We start from the raw sequence: 18289 nt of genomic DNA on the forward strand, positions 1-18289 counted from the left end.
ATTGTGTGTGTGCTACGAGTGCAAGCAGAGTAAGGTTGGTCCAACATATCAGTCTTTTGTGGTGACGTTCACTTCCTGTTTGCTGGGGAGTAAATGCCTTACATACAGGACGTGGTAGCAACCATATATGGTCATAAATGAGAGGTAGTGTGCGTGTGTGTGTGTGTGTGTGTGTGTGTGTTTTTCCAACCTCCCCACCCTATCCTGACCCAAAGGGCAGAGGAGGAAATGTCCAGCCCATGCAGCGTCAGATGAATATCAGAAATTACAATGCATGGAGCTCGCCCTCACAGCTGCCTTGTGGCTGATCTCTGGTATTTAAAGATGATTTTTTCGGGCATTTTAGGCCTTTATTTCTGACAGGACAGCTTAACATAAAAGGGGAAAGAGGGGGAATGACATGCAGCAAAGGGCCGCAGGTCAGAGTTGATCCCGTGACCGCTGCATCGAGGACTAAGCCTGTTTATATGGGTGTGCACTCTACCAGGTGAGCTACCCAGGCGCCCCTGATCTCTGGTATTTAAACCCACAACCACATACACCAATTTACAAACCTGAAACAGGAAGTCAGGTACAAGTTTTATTTTGAAAGAAAAAGCTACACATCCTGGCTCTTCTCCATCTTATCTCCTAGGCACGTGCTATGACATTTCAACAATGACTTAATTCCACCTACCCACATCAACCAAACCCTTACTCCTCCCTCCATGGTGATGCACCAATTTCCTGCACTCCACCAAGAACAGACCAGGAAACAAAGCTCCACCACCACACCCTGACGACCACATAATGTCTGACACTGCTGAACAGAGTGCTGACCAATCCTCCTCTCATCTCCCAAGCCTTTGTGATGACATGCCATGGCTGTGATTCACAGATAGTGTGTGTGTGTGTGTGTGTGTGTGTGTGTGATACATCCATATGTGCCGTAACCTCTGGCGTGACGCCGCTGAGAAATTGTGTGAAAACTATGGCTGATCCTCATTTCACAGGAAATTATACACGGCTCTCAAGCCTGCGCACAAGGATAAGTCATGAGGAAGATTAATGTGGCCTCGACCCATCTTTGTCCTGCATTCTCGCTCCGCTCCCATCACTCAACGTATGATCCTCCCCCTATTTTTATTTCAGTCTATCTCCTTTGTCTTTTTGAGGTCCAGCCTATGCAACAGCTTCTTCTCCTCCAATCAAGCCGCTGCTTTCTTCCCCCACCCAAACTGCCTTCTCGCTGCTCTCCTTTTTCATTCATTCATATTTTACTGCCTCAACAGCAACAGACAGAGTCGTCCCATAGAGCTGGAGCTCTTCCTCATTAGAACCTCTCTCTCTGCTTCTATTTGCATTCCTCTAGCTTTCCTTCCTCTGGGGATTTACTTTTATCTCTTCCTCTTTCACCCTGCATCTCTCTCTCTCTGTGTGTTGGTGCCTTCCTGTCTCTTCCTTTTTTTTTCTTCCACTCACTAATGTGCACCTCATTGCTCTCCCTCTCCTCCTCCCCAATTGGTTCTCTCCAGTTTCTTTATTTCTCTCTCTCCGTCTTGTTTCTTTCTGTTTCGCCCCGCAAAGTATTGTAATGAGGTGTGACAAACCTCTACCCTGCTACCATAGCAATAGTGTTCCCGTAGCAACGCAGCGGCGGTGTTGGCGAGGGTTAGATGGCCACAGTTTTCCACAAACATCTTCAACTTCCTTACGCGACACAGATGCACTCACAAAGAGTACAGAACACTAATACTGTCGCACACAAGCATCATAGTGCAAGAGGCTTATTTCATATCATCTAAACATAAACTACACATGCACATGTGTGTGACTAATGGGCATTACATTCAGTTTTTTTTATTTTTTATTATCTATTGGAATTTAAGTGAAGGGGGTAAAAAACATAATTATATTATCAAATACCACTGAAGCTCAAATATTCTGTTGCTTAACAGGAAGTTCTTTAAAAACTACCTCTTCTTTCTGGTAGTCTGGTTGACATGCAGCACAATCAGTTATTTTTTCTTTAGTTTTCTGTACCCAAAAGCATTATTTGAGCAGCCCTTGTCAGAAGAGGACTCACCTGTATCCTCTTTTTGAAGGGAACTTTTTGATCATAAATCATTTTAGACCAATCTACTTCTGTTAAAAGCTTTGGGTATTTCGTGAAATCATAGTTTCCGCTCCACTATGATCACGTGCTATAGAGTAGAGAAAGAATCCTCGAATCCTTTGTTAATGATTACACAAATCCTTCACACACAAACATCTTTTGTGTATTAATAACCTCATTCTTAGGCTCGTGACTATGATGAACCATGACTATAATGACTGTCTCTTGGTGTATGGTTTAGTGTTTGTTGGGGGCTGTTAGGATGTACAATCCACGTAGAAAACACCATCTGTCCCCTCAATCCCTCAGTCATCCCCCTCCCTTACAAGACCACTGACCCACCCCGATACTCCACAAAAACCCTTCTCACATACACACCCCAGTCTCATCCGTAGTGTTTGAAACTGACACCCGGATAAGACGAGGGATGTGCTTTCTTTGATAAGCCCTGCCTCCTCTCTGAACACACTCGCCTCTACTACATGCTGAGAAAACAAGCCTCTCCTTCAGCTTTTCCTTCTGAATCCTCCCACCTGAATCCTCCCACCATTCAGATCCATAGATCAGTCCCTCCAGAATCTTGCAGAGCTTTTTTGTGATTAACGAGGCTCAAAATGACTGCATTTAAAGGGGCTTTTCTACTGAACTGCACTAAAACTTGCATTTTTTTCATTAAAATGCTTTGTGTTGCTTCCAAGGTTATCGCTCTGTGGTTACTTTAGTGATCACATTGATAGTCACGTTCCTGGAATACTAAAAGGTACATGCCCCACATGACAGCCTTCAGAGTTGACGACTGTCTGATGCTAGTTTGCCATCATATTTAACATTTTATAGCCAGTTTATTTGTGATTTGTTATGCTTTCTGTAACTACAGACAGCAAACCTGGCGAAACATTGATAAAAATCCATTTGTGAGTACAAATCTGACTCTCTATCAGAGCCATCTTTATCAAGGCAATAACACATGACCCAGTTCAGAAGGATATTTTGGTCTAATGAGGGTTTTTTATAACTTAGAACATATTTGGGTCTTTGTTATTTTTGCTTCCGGAAGAAAAGCCATAGTAGGGTTTTATGTGGTCAAAAATCAGACTTGGGACCTAAGACTGGGGGCTACTTGATAAAAACAGGTGCAGAGTAATTTTGGAGGATCTATGATCAGTACACTTAGGTGGCCCTGCAAAAAAAAGTACAGCAACAACAATGCAGAGGAAGGTATAGTGCATCCGTACTGCACATGATTTATTAGGCTATAATCCAGTTTGCAACCATCATGAAAAAAGCATAAAAATGACAGCCAGACACATTAACACTACTGCTCTCAGCAGTGTGCAACAAGAGGGCTGTATAAGTACTGGTTAAACCAGGATTATCACAGAATATTTGGCTTATTTGAGTTTGGATGTCAAAAATAATATCCCACTTTAAATTTAACCAATCAATCACAGACAGACGAAGACCATATTCTGTGGAATCTACCTACTTTTTTTCAGGAAAATCAGTTCCCACAAATAGGTTCAAATGTGGTCAAGCTTTGTTACAATTGAAAACATAACATTTCTTCAGACTAACCTGGTTCTTATTAGGCTAATTCTCAGGCTGAGCTGAACCTCGCGCTTAGGCAAAATAACTGCTCAACTGAAAGGCATTGCTTTCTCTAGACTTTTGCCAGTTTATTCAAACTAAAAAAAGGTAAATGGGCTTATAACCAGAGTTAAGGACATTTATGCTGCAATGCTTTCTTACGCAACAAGCTCTCTCTTTTTCAACTGCCGATAAAAGGAAATGGAAAGTTTGGCAAACCAGATTTAAGCAACATCCTATTTGATATTTCCAAAGTGCATAACTATTTAATATAATTTAAGGGGTGCTAGTATTCTTCTGTATTTCTGTTGGATTTGACATTAAAAAGACTGAACCGATAATAGGGGAAGCTGCGTATTCCTCCACATTGGATTGGGATCCAAAGCCTCAGTAACTTTATTTTTTCTTTACATTAACTTTTGCCGGTTTTTGTCACCATAATATCCTATTTATCATACCATTACATGATTGTGGACCTCCCAGCCCTCTCTTAAAATCTCTTACTTGTCCATTGTGAATCAATTTCATGCTTGACTTCTCAAGCTGTTACCACATAATTATCTTGAATGTATAAACTTGAATGAGGCTTTGTGAAAGTACTTACTCCAGATACATTTTTAGGGTTAACTCAAGTCAGAATGAGTAGCTGCTAACACACACAGAGAGAGAGAGAGAGAGAGAGAGAGAGAGAGAGAGAGAGAGAGAGAGAGAGAGAGAGAGAGAGGAGAGGGAGGAGAGGGAGAGAGAGAGAGAGAGAGAGAGAGAGAGAGAGAGAGAGAGAGAGAGAGAGAGAGATACCTGGCTCTGCATCTTGCTCTGCTGTTTGAGGCGGTTGTTCTCTGGAGTGTCAGTCACACAGGTGAATGTTGTCTTAGGGTAGTGTCTAAAAAATAAACACAAGACAGCAAAAGAATGTCAGTACACAGTAAACACACACAGGGAGATGTCAGCTTCTACTCAGGCTCCTACTGTGACGCTCAAGCCTCGACTCTAAGAGAAAAAACAGCATAACTCAAGCAGTGTGCAGTCTGTGGCCACACAGTGAGGGTGTTTGTTATTCAAGGTGGTCCTGAGGTTGAGTTAGGAGCCCCTGTAGACAAAAAGCATGTCAGTATAACACACAATGCTCTGTCAGTGGGAGCCAAGGTAGTCTGAAAAAGAGGAAGTGCAGGCAGGAGCTGTGTGGGGGAATGAGAGCCTGAAGGTTGCAGAGTTTTGGAGGCGAGCCATAGCAGGTGTGGAAAAAGCTTTCCATGCTTACAAAACACAGGCACAAACATATGCGCATACACACATGGGGGAAGCTCTATGGGGGATAACAGGAAGAGACACAGCACACAACAGACACAGCAACAGGGTCAAAGAGACAGTGGGTGAGTGTGAATGATGTCATGGGCAGCCCCTTTCAGCAGAGTGTGAAGGCGAGTCTCTTTTCTGAATAAGATTCTGGGAATTTTCTTGACCGTGACAAACTCACAACCACCCACTGCTCAGGAGAAAATGCTCAGCCTGAAACAAATGTAACAAACATAAATACACACAAGTAAGCAGAAACACGCAGACATGCAGCACACCAAGTATCCTTCCAAAAGCCATTCATCGCACACGCTTACTTATTGATTACATAAACCACTGTTAGTGCGTGCAAGGCATAAGTCAGTGTTTTTATACACCGGAGGCTTCTGTGCACAAGTAGCCTCCAGGTCAACAAATAATGGTGCCTGCCAGTTCAGTGTGATCCAAGGCAGCAAAAACGCATGGCTTAAATCCAGTAGAAGAGGAAGAGCCCTCACAGCTTCTCTAACAGCTCATATGGACTGCAGTTCCCAGCCTGCCTCAGGGTGCTGGGTGACCTCAAAAATCTTCAACCACTATCTGTGCCTCTGGGTAACCCATTTAGGCAATATGGTTACCGTTTCCTTGACAACATGGTAAACAAAACTGAATTAGCATTGTCCTGATGTGATTATGGGATGTAAAAATAACTTCAACATAAGGATTGTGGTTGGCTATTTTACATAACGTAAAGCACTCTTAAAAAGAAAAGGAGCCACTTTAAAAGGAACCCCAAAAATAATTTCAGAGAGTAGGGAGCGGAACATGAATGTAGTTGGAGAAGTTGAACGAAGCTGGCACTGAAGCTCTGTGATACACAACACACACAAGCACTTGATCCCTGCTTTCATTCATACAAACACATGCAGGTCTGTGTAGGCTCAAACACTAGGCTTTTACAACTGCTAGCACTCATTTTCCTAAAAAGGAAGCTATCAGCAACATGCAGATGTAGTAGGCAGATGTAGCTGTTTGCTACGTGGCCGGGCAGGCTGCGAACAAGCTGATCAAACAATGCAAATGAAGTCTTTTATTGTTGCGAGATATCTAATCACAGAAATAATGAAAGGGTGTTTCCTATGCAGACATACCACTCTGTCTTTTTCATTTGTTTATTAAATACAAGTGCCCCCTGCCACTGCAGAGTGCAAACCTACATAACTATCTGTTACATTTTAAATAAAGAGGCAAAGTTGGGCTGAAACAAGGGTACATGGCTAAAATGTTGTGACACTGATGTTTACCTGTAGTGTTTCAGGTCTATTTCCTAATGCTCTCAATTTACATTCATTAATAAAGGTGATTTGAGTCTCAGGAACCCATCCTTTATTGCTTTAAGTCTAATCAATGCTGAATGGCAGTTTATGAAGAATATAGTTGCATCTGACAAAAGCGTATCTGTATGGAGACAATCCCAAAATAAATCTAAATGGGTTTAGATTTAGCAAAATTCACCAATTGGCTGCCATATATTTTGCCCCTTTATTTCCCGGTAGTGTATCTCTCTCTCTTTTTGGGGGACTGTCCCTTCATCAAAGCTTGCCAACTAATATGTTCCTTTTTCTCTGGAATTGGGTGTGTCTTGTTTGTGGTGGAACACACTTCCTTTCACAAAGCAACAGTGTGTCTGAAAACTCCTGCTTGTTTGTTGTGCGTTCCTGTCATCTTTAATGCAGCTTTAGAAACTGTCTGCACTTAAGGGTCAATACATTGCTACACAAACACACAACAGGGTTGAAGATGTAAGCTTACTGACTCAGTGGGATCTTGTAATATGTGTCTGTGTGTGTGCAACCATGCTCGCATTTTCGTGGCTGTTTGAGGCTACGAGTGAGTCACAGGAACACTCATCTAGCTGTCAGGTTGTATAACAAGGTAATAAGTCGCAGACGGGAGTGGGTGACACATGCACAAACTCAGTTAGCCTTGTGAACGCTAAAAAGAGGGAGTGATCAAAATGGAGGGGAGGAGAGGTACTGCTGGGGTGGAAGAGTGAGGTGGCCACGCATGTGTAATCACACATGCACAAACACACACACACACAAACAAACTGCCTACTGTGCAGGAGGGGAGGCCTGTTTGCATAGTGGAACCAGGAGATGTTGTGGCTGGCTTGACCCTGTGAGACCTGGAAAGGTTGTAATGCATCATTCAGCAGGAACATTTCATACATGTAAAATCTGAACAGATGAGACACACACACACACACACACACACACACACACACACACACACACACACACACACACACACACACACACACACACACACACACACACACACACACACACACACACACACACACAGTTGGTAGAGGCAGCATTGATGGAAGAGAGCTAGAAAGCAACAAGCAGAGATGTATGTGACTGGCAGAATCCATTATACAATGAAACTCATATATCTTTAAATGAGAAAAAAGCTCTTTCCCAGACTAAAACATAAGGCAGTACATCCCCAGGAACAGTGCCATGCCACATTATGAAAGTGGATTTAATCTTGACCGGTTATTTATCAACAACATGTCACCAAATGATTCGAGATAGTGTTAAAAGCAAGAAAGCTGGCAGGCTTTCTGAATGATAACACTAAATCAAGGCATTTGAGACCCCTCTTAATAACACCACATTGATGTTCAAATTCATTTCTGGACTATCAGTCATTAAGGCAGCGTCCCACCAATGGCTCCCACAGTCTCCTGGGGAAATGAAGAATTTTATCTGCTGTCCTCAATCTCCCACAGTCCCCCTGTGACTGGAGCATCTAATCAGGGATGGGACTCTCAGGGAAAAGGTGGGTGGGAATACAGTGAAAACAAACAACGCCTATATCAATTACCAAGGACAAATATAGAGGAGTAATGATAAAGTAGTTATCCCACAGAATAATGACAGAGAACATAGCCTGAATTCCTTTCCTGAAGTGGGAGGCTCTTCCACTGATGATGTTTACTCGGACAAGACTTGTTTTAAACAAACGGAAAGAGGCATAATAAACAGGCTCTGAAGGGCCTCGCTCCTGCTGGCGCGGGTAGCGGACGTAACATTGGAGGCAGGAAAGGGAAAAGAAGAAGCCACTTCAGTCTGTAGAAACAAAGATGATAGTAGGATGACACCTGCTGTAGGGGCTTAACACCTTAAACCAAATGTCAAAGATTGGAAGTAGGGACAGGGTCACAGTGAGATTTTAGGACAGAGATGTTTTACTACTAAATTTACTATACGTTATCATCTTATATAAGCCTCTAATTAGGGTCTGCACACAGGTGTTTGGCTTTATGGTGTTATGGTAAGGTTTATGGCCAATAGTGGTCCTAGTGAGAAAATGTGATCGCTGTACTGTGACACAATAATAAAGCACCAACAGGCCTTTTTCACAGGAGACAGTTTGGCATGTAAAAGTAGAAAATCCACTGGTGTTAATAATAAAAGTAATAAGGGCTCAATTCCTTTTAACTGCTTCAGTTTCACTGCTCCCCCCCCCATCAGATAAAGTGATGTTTCTTCTTTCTCTCTTTTCCTGTTTCATTTTCTCAGGTTTAAATGCGACCTTTCACGGAGTTGGAAACATTTCAAATTGAGAGAAAAAGGTGCAGTTATTCTGAGTGGTGTGACTCTATTTCATTAAATATATAGAGCGGGAAAAAGAAAAGTGAGAGATTCAAGGAAAATTAGGGAAATAGGAGTTCCTGTAAGTGTTCAAATCAGTCACACGCTCCAATCAATCCGGCTCCTCTGGCATCACCTTTTTATTTAACCTTTATTTATACTATATATATATATATATATATATATATATATATATATATATATATATATATATATATATATATATATATATATATATATATATACACACATACTAAGGGCATTGAGGTTTCCCTCATTTTCAATGACGACGAGTTTACATCAAGAGTCATACATAAAAAACAACAGCAATGACAAATAAACATGAGCAACACTAAAAACAGTTGCAATTTAAAGAGCGCAGATTAAACTCCAATTGTTTAAAAACAGCAGATGGGAGTACCTCTAACCTTAGTTTGTTGCAGAGCGTTCCATGTGATAGGGGCATCGAAGAAAAAGGCCGTTTTTCCAAGATCACCTATAGCCTGTAGTGCGATTTGCAAAAATCCACTGCTCTCTGTTCAGATGCACCAATCAGGGCCATGGGGGTCAATCACTGCTCATGCACACACATTCATTCTCCCTTGTGGGGGGGAGGGGCTTAGGAGACCGTTTCGGGCTTTAGCGGAAAGGGGGAGGGACTGAGAAGTTGTCAATGTTCACATTTTTTGGCTAAGTCCTGGATCTTTGCAATCCTACCTACGGCACCTTTAATGGCTGTTTGTGGCTAATAAACAGAGACAAAACAAAAAAACTCTAGCAGCCAAATTTGGATGAATACAGCAAGAAAAACTTTCACCACTGACAGAGCAAAAAAGACATCTAGGTTCAGACATATGGACAAGAAATGATATATGTTCCATAAAATTTTTTAAGACAAAATACAGCACCATGTTATTTTACCCTAGACTTGGCACAAATGACTTATCCCTGATTGTAATCATAAAGGAAGCCAAACCCTATCCACTGGTGTTGAGAATGACAATGTTAGCATGACGTCTTGATTTATTGAACTGGCAATGAATTGGCAGTTCAGGAAAAATAATAATAAAAATAATAAGAGCTTGTCAGAACATGAAGCAAACCCTTCTTTTTGCATTCCCTCTTAGAACATGCACTCACCCTCCAACTCTCACACACACAGAGAGAGAGAAAATAAAATCATTATAAGTAATGACAGGGGGATTCCATGGATTCCCGATGAGCCATTAGTGTGTGAGTATGTGCTGAAGCGTGAGTGGACATGCTAGTTTTCAGTGTCCGCCTGTGTCACTGTAGAGGAACTTTAGGAATTTCCTTTGTTCATATACCCCCCCCCCTCCCCACTGAGGAGGAGGAGGAGGGAGGAAGGCACTTTCCCACAACACATACAGGCATTTTCTCTGAGAGGGGAGCTGGAATAGTCACTGATAAACAGCAGAGGAGGGAAAGAGGGGCCTTAGTTGGGTTGCAACATGATTACGTACACACACATTTGATGAGCCCTATTTCCATCTGTGGACAGATTTAACACTGCTGTCAGTGTCTTTGGGATGCAGGATGAAAACACGAGACATGCTCATTGATATACACAATATGATGACTTAGGGACAACTTACGCATTGCAGTATGGTCTCTTTTCAAAGCCTTTGTAATTCTTCATGTTTAGAGTCATTTTGCAGACCTCGCAGCTGAAGCATCCTTTATGCCAGTACTGTCAGAAACAAAGAGAAGACACAATGAGTTGAGAAGGCAGACATTTGTTTCACCTTAATTGTGGATCCAAAACCACAATTTAACCACACACACACAAGCTAATTGAATGAGTGAGGCCATAACTACGTTCTTTTCCCTTGAGGTTTCACATGGACAGGAGCTGGATACGGACAGAAAGAATAGCGACTGTTAAGACTGTGTGAGAAAAAGTGAAGCAAAGTGGAAACACAGTGGTTTGTGTATGCTGGCACTGAACAGAAGAAACCAAATGTCCTCTTTTTGCTAGCAAAATGTATGGTTTCTATTTATGAGTACATTGGGCTAGCTGCGCTGGTGTGAACAGCAAAGAAGGAACTATGGTTGACAAGTATGTATCTGTGTTTTCGCCATCTAATCTGGTGCCGTCCATGTTCACACCGTTATTATTACAATCCAATTTTATTTTTTAAATATACGGATGTTGTTTTCAGTCTGAAAATGGTCTGAAAGCCACCTTTTGACTTTCTTTCTGTCCGTCTGCTCATCTCTGCAGGCCTGCATGTTTCTCTAGCTCCTCTATCCATCTTCATGAGAGGCCATGCCTCTATCTCCCTCACCACCCTCTCTCCCACCCACCCACCCTCTCGCCTCCTTTCCTTTTCTCTCCTGGCACTGGGCTGATCTGCGGCCTGAGGGTTCAAAGAGGGATCGAGGGAGGGAGGATTGGAGAAAACTGGAAGCAGGGAGGAAACATGAAAGGAAGGAGCTGGACAGAGAGCAAGAGGAAAGGAGGGGTGGGCAAGAGAGAGAAAACGCCAGAGAGTGAAGAAATGGTCTGGCTGCTCCTGCTATCGTCAAGGGAAGGGAGAAAGGAGTGCAAAGACATGGAGAGAGAAAGAAAGAAAGAACAGGAGGGAAAGAAAGAGGGAGTCCTTATTAACATGGCCTCGGGGTGCTCTGTCATCCCTGTCATTCTTTCTCCCACATCACTTTCTACACCAATTGCCCACACACAAAACTAACTAATCTTCCAAACAAACGATGATTCAAAACAGATGAAAAAAACGCTCATCACTTTCTCAATGTTTGACTCACAAAACACATGCACAATGCAAGTTTGATTCCACACAGTCTGCTCGGGATAAGACACTGGCATTACTGACAGAAAATCATTCGTCTGCGTGCAGTGATACAGTATGATAATATAGCATGTGTAACAGCACTGATAAACAGCTAGCAATAAATCACCAGGATGTTGATGTTCACTGAATGTAAAAGCTGCAGATGGACAGTAGACACAATAATGGCAGTGCTATGTATGGAAACATGACTAAACACAAAGCACAATGGGCATTTCACTTCCTTCCATTATCAAATAAGAATATGGCTTCAGGCTGGTTTTAAGAACAGTCTTGTCTGTTCTGTCTGGATGTAATGGACCACCCAGAGTGGAATGCGGTGACAACAGGCAAGTGTATTTGTGTGTTTGACATTAGACTTAGACTTCTCTTTATTGATCCTTTTGGGATGACTCCCACAAGGAAATTAGATATGGGCATGGGTGTTTGTAGCTGTGAGCTAGCAATATTGACTAAGGCATAGAAAAGAGGAGGCTTACAGTGGAGACCGAGCCTGGGCTCTGTTCAGCGGAGCTGTGATCCACAGCCAAACACACTGGGCCAAACATCCGAATGCAAACTCCTTATCCCACTACAACCCAATCGGGGCCTGAGGGAGTTGCAGATGGACACATTGTGTTACTCTTTCCACTCTGAGCCTTCTCCTTTGTTCTGGCCAGTACTGCAATGGTAAATCCCTTTACAATCAACAGCACAGTGCAGGCAGATTCCATTTCCTCTAGCTTCAGCTGATTTGCAGCTGTGGTGGCTGCCATTTTTGCATGCATTCTGTTTGGTTCATCTACTTGTAGTGCAGCAGCCCAGTATGATATTCTCCACAGACTCATACCCCCAAATCTGTGATAATAATAAACCAGGGATATGCTAACACAGTGTAATGCTAATAAAGAAGTGTAAATGCAAATGCCGTTAGGAGAAAGGTGAGCATATCAGCTGAAAATGGACTTTGACACTCCTGGTTTTCCTGAATAAATATTATCCCTGGGTCTATTCTAGAGAACAAGCCCGCTGAACTCTACTGTTAGCAACTAACTAACTATTCCTAAGCCTAGCCCAACCTGCTAACTAATTTTCTACCAGGACAACCCTCGTCACCTTCACATTAATAACAGGGCCCTCTGAGGTGAACAGAGACACCTCAAACTAAACTGCATCTTGGATGAAGCAACAACAAGCGGACAGCTAAAACACACTCAGGCCACATGTGGAGGAGGTCAGGGCAGCATGTGTCGACATTTGCAGTATAGTGTAAATATTAAAATGTAAATACATCACTGACACATGAGAAAGGACTACCTGGTAAGTTTTATTCAGTAATCATTTAGCCGCTGCAGATATCTTCTCTAGTTGTATGGCTGAACACGTTTTTTATGCTCAGTAGTGGTCATAGTTTCTCACAGATAAAAAATCAAATGTGGAGGGAGGTGAAATCACAAGTGGTTACTGGAGACACATTTGAGGCGCATTCTAATGCCACGTCTACACTACACCCATCTCATCTTAACCTAGACACCATCTGAATATACAGTATCTGGTCGGAATATACTTGGTCTAGGATTAGGACGAATAGATGCCAAAGGGAAAGGAAGGGACAAAAAGAGATGTGGGGGCGAGAAACATCCCAAATGTGTGTTCGAGAGGCCATCCAGCACTTGTCCAGATTCAGGAAAACCTGGCTCCTTACTCTTCGAGGCAGAATCTGGCAGTCAGCTGGAAAATGAGGACAATGCAGAGACGGAGCCCTAGAAATAAAACACCCATAAAAAAAAAAAAAAAAAAACGGCACTGTCTGCCTGCATCAGCCCAGCTCAAGGGCACATGTGTACTCGTGTGTGTGAAAATTAACTGTGTGTACATGTGTGTAGTATTGTATGTAGGTTATATGGCTCAGTCAGCCTCGCAGTTCTCTCGCAGTGAGAACCAAATACAAGAAAACCCTGCAGCTATCTGGGAGGCCCACACAATTTCAGACACCATGTACGCAAACACATCACACACAGAGGGACTGTTAGTGGGAGTCTGACCAACTACAGACTGATAGGAGACAATTAAGTGACTGGTTTTAGGCATTAAAATGCTGCGGGCCTGCTGTAACAACCAACCACTTTCTAAATTAGTATTAGTGTGTAATCTAAACAGGGCAGATTCCTCACTTCGTTTGGTCCACGAACCACAAAAACATATTTTACCAAACCATCGTCATTTGTTTGTAATATAAACACTGGTTGGACCTACCAAGTGACTCAAAGAGCAGGCAAATTTACCAGGACTTGGTTGGTGTTATTTTCTATACTGATTAGATGAGAATCTCTGACAATATCGTTATTTTTAGTTGGGGGAAAAAATAAATCGACCTAATCTACAGACTGTGTTAAGTGGGTTTTCACGATCCAGTCTTCTGGTAATCACCAAATTAAGCATCAGAGGAACTTAGCGCCTTATAACGCTGACAGACATGCCTAGGGAGCCTGATGAAATGATTAATAACTTTTGGTCAAATCAGTAGCAATTCACTTCAGTCTAAACCTCTTTGTTTAATGCTTCTAGAAGCTGATTAGGCCCACAGTTTGAAAAATGCTGTGATGGCTCTTTGACTCAGATGCTTATTTCTTAACCAAAAGTAGCTAAATAAATTAAAACCACCGTCATACATACACACATGTGGTGGGGCATTACAGCAGCTTACTCTGTTAATGTGTGAAAGATTATTCTTGCATAAGGCAGTACATGCCTGAAGACAAAATGCCCACATCTGGCTGGTGCTAATCCAGGAAACTAACTCATTAAAGCATGCTGGTTAATTATTAGCCTACCTGATGCCATTCATTTTGATCCAGGCCAAGAGCTTTGTTGCTGGCTAGCAGACAGAAAGCGATGTGAACAGACATACAATGCTAGAGTAGAGTATGCACTCACTTAACACACTTTCCAAAACCACTCCAGACTGTGATGTGCACTTAGTAACATACACATCCTGCCGCCCCAGCAACAAGATATACCAGTAATAAAAACACAAAAATCCCAGCAAAAAGATGGGATATGAGCAAAGTAAAGGTGAAATGACAAAACACTTCTGCCATGTCATAAATCATCTGTATAAATTCACTTTACAAAACGTCCACTCATGTTGTCATGTTGTATGGTGCTTATATTAGATACAACTGTCTCTCTGCCTTACTTTCTATACATTTTATTTTAAGCCAGAGCAACACAGGTCACATTTTTTGTGCTGGTAAAAATAAAGCTGATTGGGAGAGCAAACAGAATGTGTGAACCAGTTCCTTTTTCTGATAAAACTCACAAAGGAGAAGTACCTGGCTGCTCACTGAGGAGTCAACACCTCAGGTGATTTTGACTGTAATGTGTGTTTGTGTGACTGTGAGTCATCAAAGGGAGGTGACTGATGATGGCTGGACAGATTCCTCACCTCTTGTGGCATTTGGGCAACATGAATCAGCTCTCAGAATAATCTGTCTAAATATAGGCAAAGCGGTAGACAAATTCCTCTAAATCTGGAGTCAGAGGAAATGTGTTCACACCGTCCACGAGTGACTAAATCCTCCCCATTTATAATCAGAACTGCACAAGACTGGTTGATAAATTACTATATTTGCAAAACACTGAAATATAAACAGTAAGGAATAAAGTGATTATATGTAGCACAGTGTAATAAACCCAATTTTTAGATTTTGATTTCACATGACTTCATTCAGTAAAGACTGTACAGAGCTGCACAACTCGCATACTGTACTCTTCTGACCTTTAACCCCCTTTTTCCAGCAATTTCCTGGTATTGAGAGGCAGCAGTACAATTGAGGCTCACATCTTAACCAGAAAAGCCAAATAACACAGCTACCAATTTGTTAGCTAAATAATAAAAATGGACCCAAGTCAATTGTAACTGTTGCAGCTGGAGTACAGAACTACAGATACATCAGTGTGTGAAGCAAATGGTGTATGAAATCTGATTACTACACACACTTTTGTTAATGCCAACTGTGTCACATTTAACATCATGTGAACCACTTTGTGTCGCAACCTTTTTTTGCTACATACCCAACTGAAACACGACTAAAAAACATCTTTTAAAGTTTATATACAATTTGTGATGGAATTCTTTCCTGCAATTGATTATTATGTGAGTACAACATCAGGGAACAAAAGCAAGACAGCAGAATAATTGAAAACACTGGCATTTGTTTTGTCGGTCTGCATTGTAAAAGCCTTCGCTGCCATGCTGATATAAAGCAAATAACCTCCCAGCTGGCTTTTGTCCATCCATATTTCTCTGAACTTTCTCCTACACTAACAGAGAGTTTTGTTTTGAGTGAGGCTGTGTCTTATCTAGGATACTTGGTGCCATGTGGGAGATCATTTGTTGCATAAAAGCTGTCTGAAGCAAGCATAAGGGCCTCAGAAGAAATATGCCAATATTGTGCATAAACACTTATCAAGATGTTTTGACATTGCTAACGTGGTCAAGAGCCAAAACATATATTCAAGAGCCAGTAGCAATGTTTGTGCTTCATAATTACTTATTAAAGGATGAGCTTTCAGAACACGTCAGTTTCTCTCATTATTTATAGACTTTTGAGACTTTTTACTACACTGAAATAGTAGCTGATTTACTACAGAGGAACTGGTTACACAGTGCTTTATAATCTACTGCGTAATGGCACCGTTAAATATTAATAAATCAAAAGATGTAGAAGAACTGTATCTCTTTACCTGCAGGTAGGAACAGGCTCTGTGATTCAGACATACCATATGCAGACAGCTCGTAGAGATAGTTAAGTACACAGACACTCCAGCAGAGATGAGTGTTTCAGTGAGAGATGAGCTTTAACCACTCACACTGCAGATCACTCCATTTATCTTGAAAACATACACACTTCCTGGGTGCTGGAAATGGCTGTTAATCTTAAAGTGACACACATACAAATCATTTCACTCCTCCAGACATTGCACATTAAGCTAAATGTGACCACTTTGACTGGTTAGGTTTACATATCAGGCACTAGTGTATCACTTCCTTGTTGCAAGCCTTATTGGCTAAAGGCCACTTCAACAGCTACGAAAAGATAACCTGATAGATATGAGCCTCATACTTGACCCAAATAATCAGCTCTAAACTCCTTACAATTAGCAAGTATTTTAAGTACTGAGGGGAAGCCACATAACAAGGCAAACCTGTTACTAACAAGAGCCTCAACCAAAATCCACTTCCTGTCTTTGCATGTGCTCGGCTACCCGCTCCCTCTGCTGGGCCCAGCCCTGCTATACTGGAATGCAGCTGAGAGACAGACAAGCCTCTGTGGCTCAGCCTCTCTCTACACCACAGAGGAATATCATAGAAGAAGATTGTCAGGTAAAGGTATTCATCGGTGGCTGAGAATACCAATAGAAGAAGTGGCAGAAACCTAGACTCCCCTGCCTATACCTGAGCTAGCCTAGCACACGGGAAAAAAATCACCAGCCAATGTGGCCTCGGTTGCTTTAAACAAACAAGAAAGGCAGTGTGTGTGTCACAGAGAAGGGAAAGGGGAGGTTGTTTTGGCGTGGCTGAAGAGGTGAGCGCTGATGCGGAATGGCAGCAAAGACAGACGGCAGGCTACTCTCCTGTGCTTGGTTCAGAGCAGGGAGACGGCACAGCAGGCCTCTGACAGAGCACGTTTTATGGGAGTGTCTGTCTGCTGGAATGCACTCTGCTTTAGGCCAGATACCAAAGCCCATTCAGGCTGTAGTTGTGGCAATTTGGGTCTCATCAATACCAGCCTGCTAACATGACTCGTATTTTTAAGGGTTGGATCGCTTGTGCATGAAGAGGGGTTCAGAGAGAAATCAATTCCAGTTCAGAGCACTTCGGGAAAACATTAGTCATGGTGCATTCAAGAACACATCCTTGCAGAGAGAAATAATGCATCCAATCAAGAGCTGATGGTACTTTAGATAATGTGCTTTGTGTGCTCTCTCCCCACCTTCCTTGTCAGTCAACCCCAACAGATAAGCACGTCTCAACAGGGATTGGTTTTCAATAGCCATTCAGACGTCTATTAGACATTATCTACCTGCCCCAAGCCCTGCTTTGGTAAAAATACATACACATTGCTATTCATATGCCAAAGGTAGCAGACCCCACCCACCTATTAAGATGAGTGCGTTACATGTATCTTGTCGCAAAGTTACAGTTTAACTGAGTGCAGCAGCATTCAATAGGACCTAAATGCAATAATCAACACATGATCACCTTCCTAAAGCTAAAGAGGTGACAGGAGCTAGATGTGATGTATCAATGTTAACCCAAATTGTTTCTCACATGTGAATTGGTGACCTGGGCAGAGTCACTATGGGTAAAATTGACACGATTAGCACCTTGGCTGAGATTAGGCTACTGCTTTTGATTAACTCTAGAAACTAATCAAGGCGACTCCACTGATGATCCCTGGCTGTGATTAACCGGTGAACTGGACACAAACCAGTCAAATCAGTCCACGCGGCACACCAAAAGATTGGTTATGGAACTATATTATTATCAGAAGTCCTGTTTAATTGAGTATTTGTAAGGTAAATCCCTCGACTACACAATACGAGGAAAAGAAAAGGTTAGAGACGTTAGCTAACGGTATCAGTCAGTTGTCTTCAAAGCAGTTGTGCCAGCGAGGCCCAAACCAGACTGTCGCAAGCACTATGAAGCGCTGTTTTAGGGTGAATCAATATCGTTGCCTTGAGTCATTGTCTTGATAATAAAAATGTCAAATTCTTCTTTCTTAAAAGTAGTCCATTATTCACACGATAAGATGTGCATTCGTTTCTGGTCCGCGCTCTTGTGCCATCGC

General features: G+C 42.1%; 1 protein-coding gene across 1 annotated transcript in view; it reads right to left on the reverse strand.

Moving 5' to 3' along the window:
- Positions 1-18289, reverse strand: part of lasp1 (LIM and SH3 protein 1) — a 28101-nt gene that overhangs the window by 9274 nt on the left and 538 nt on the right. Inside the window, exons 2-3 of the mRNA XM_031318657.2 lie at positions 10239-10333; positions 4481-4565 (exon numbers count right to left, since the gene is read on the reverse strand). Coding sequence (XP_031174517.1) covers positions 4481-4565; positions 10239-10333 — 180 coding nt within the window. The remainder of the gene's footprint in view (positions 1-4480; positions 4566-10238; positions 10334-18289) is intronic.

Source organism: Sander lucioperca, chromosome 21 (genome assembly GCF_008315115.2).
Source record: "Sander lucioperca isolate FBNREF2018 chromosome 21, SLUC_FBN_1.2, whole genome shotgun sequence".
In the NCBI taxonomy this organism is placed as follows: domain Eukaryota; kingdom Metazoa; phylum Chordata; class Actinopteri; order Perciformes; family Percidae; genus Sander; species Sander lucioperca.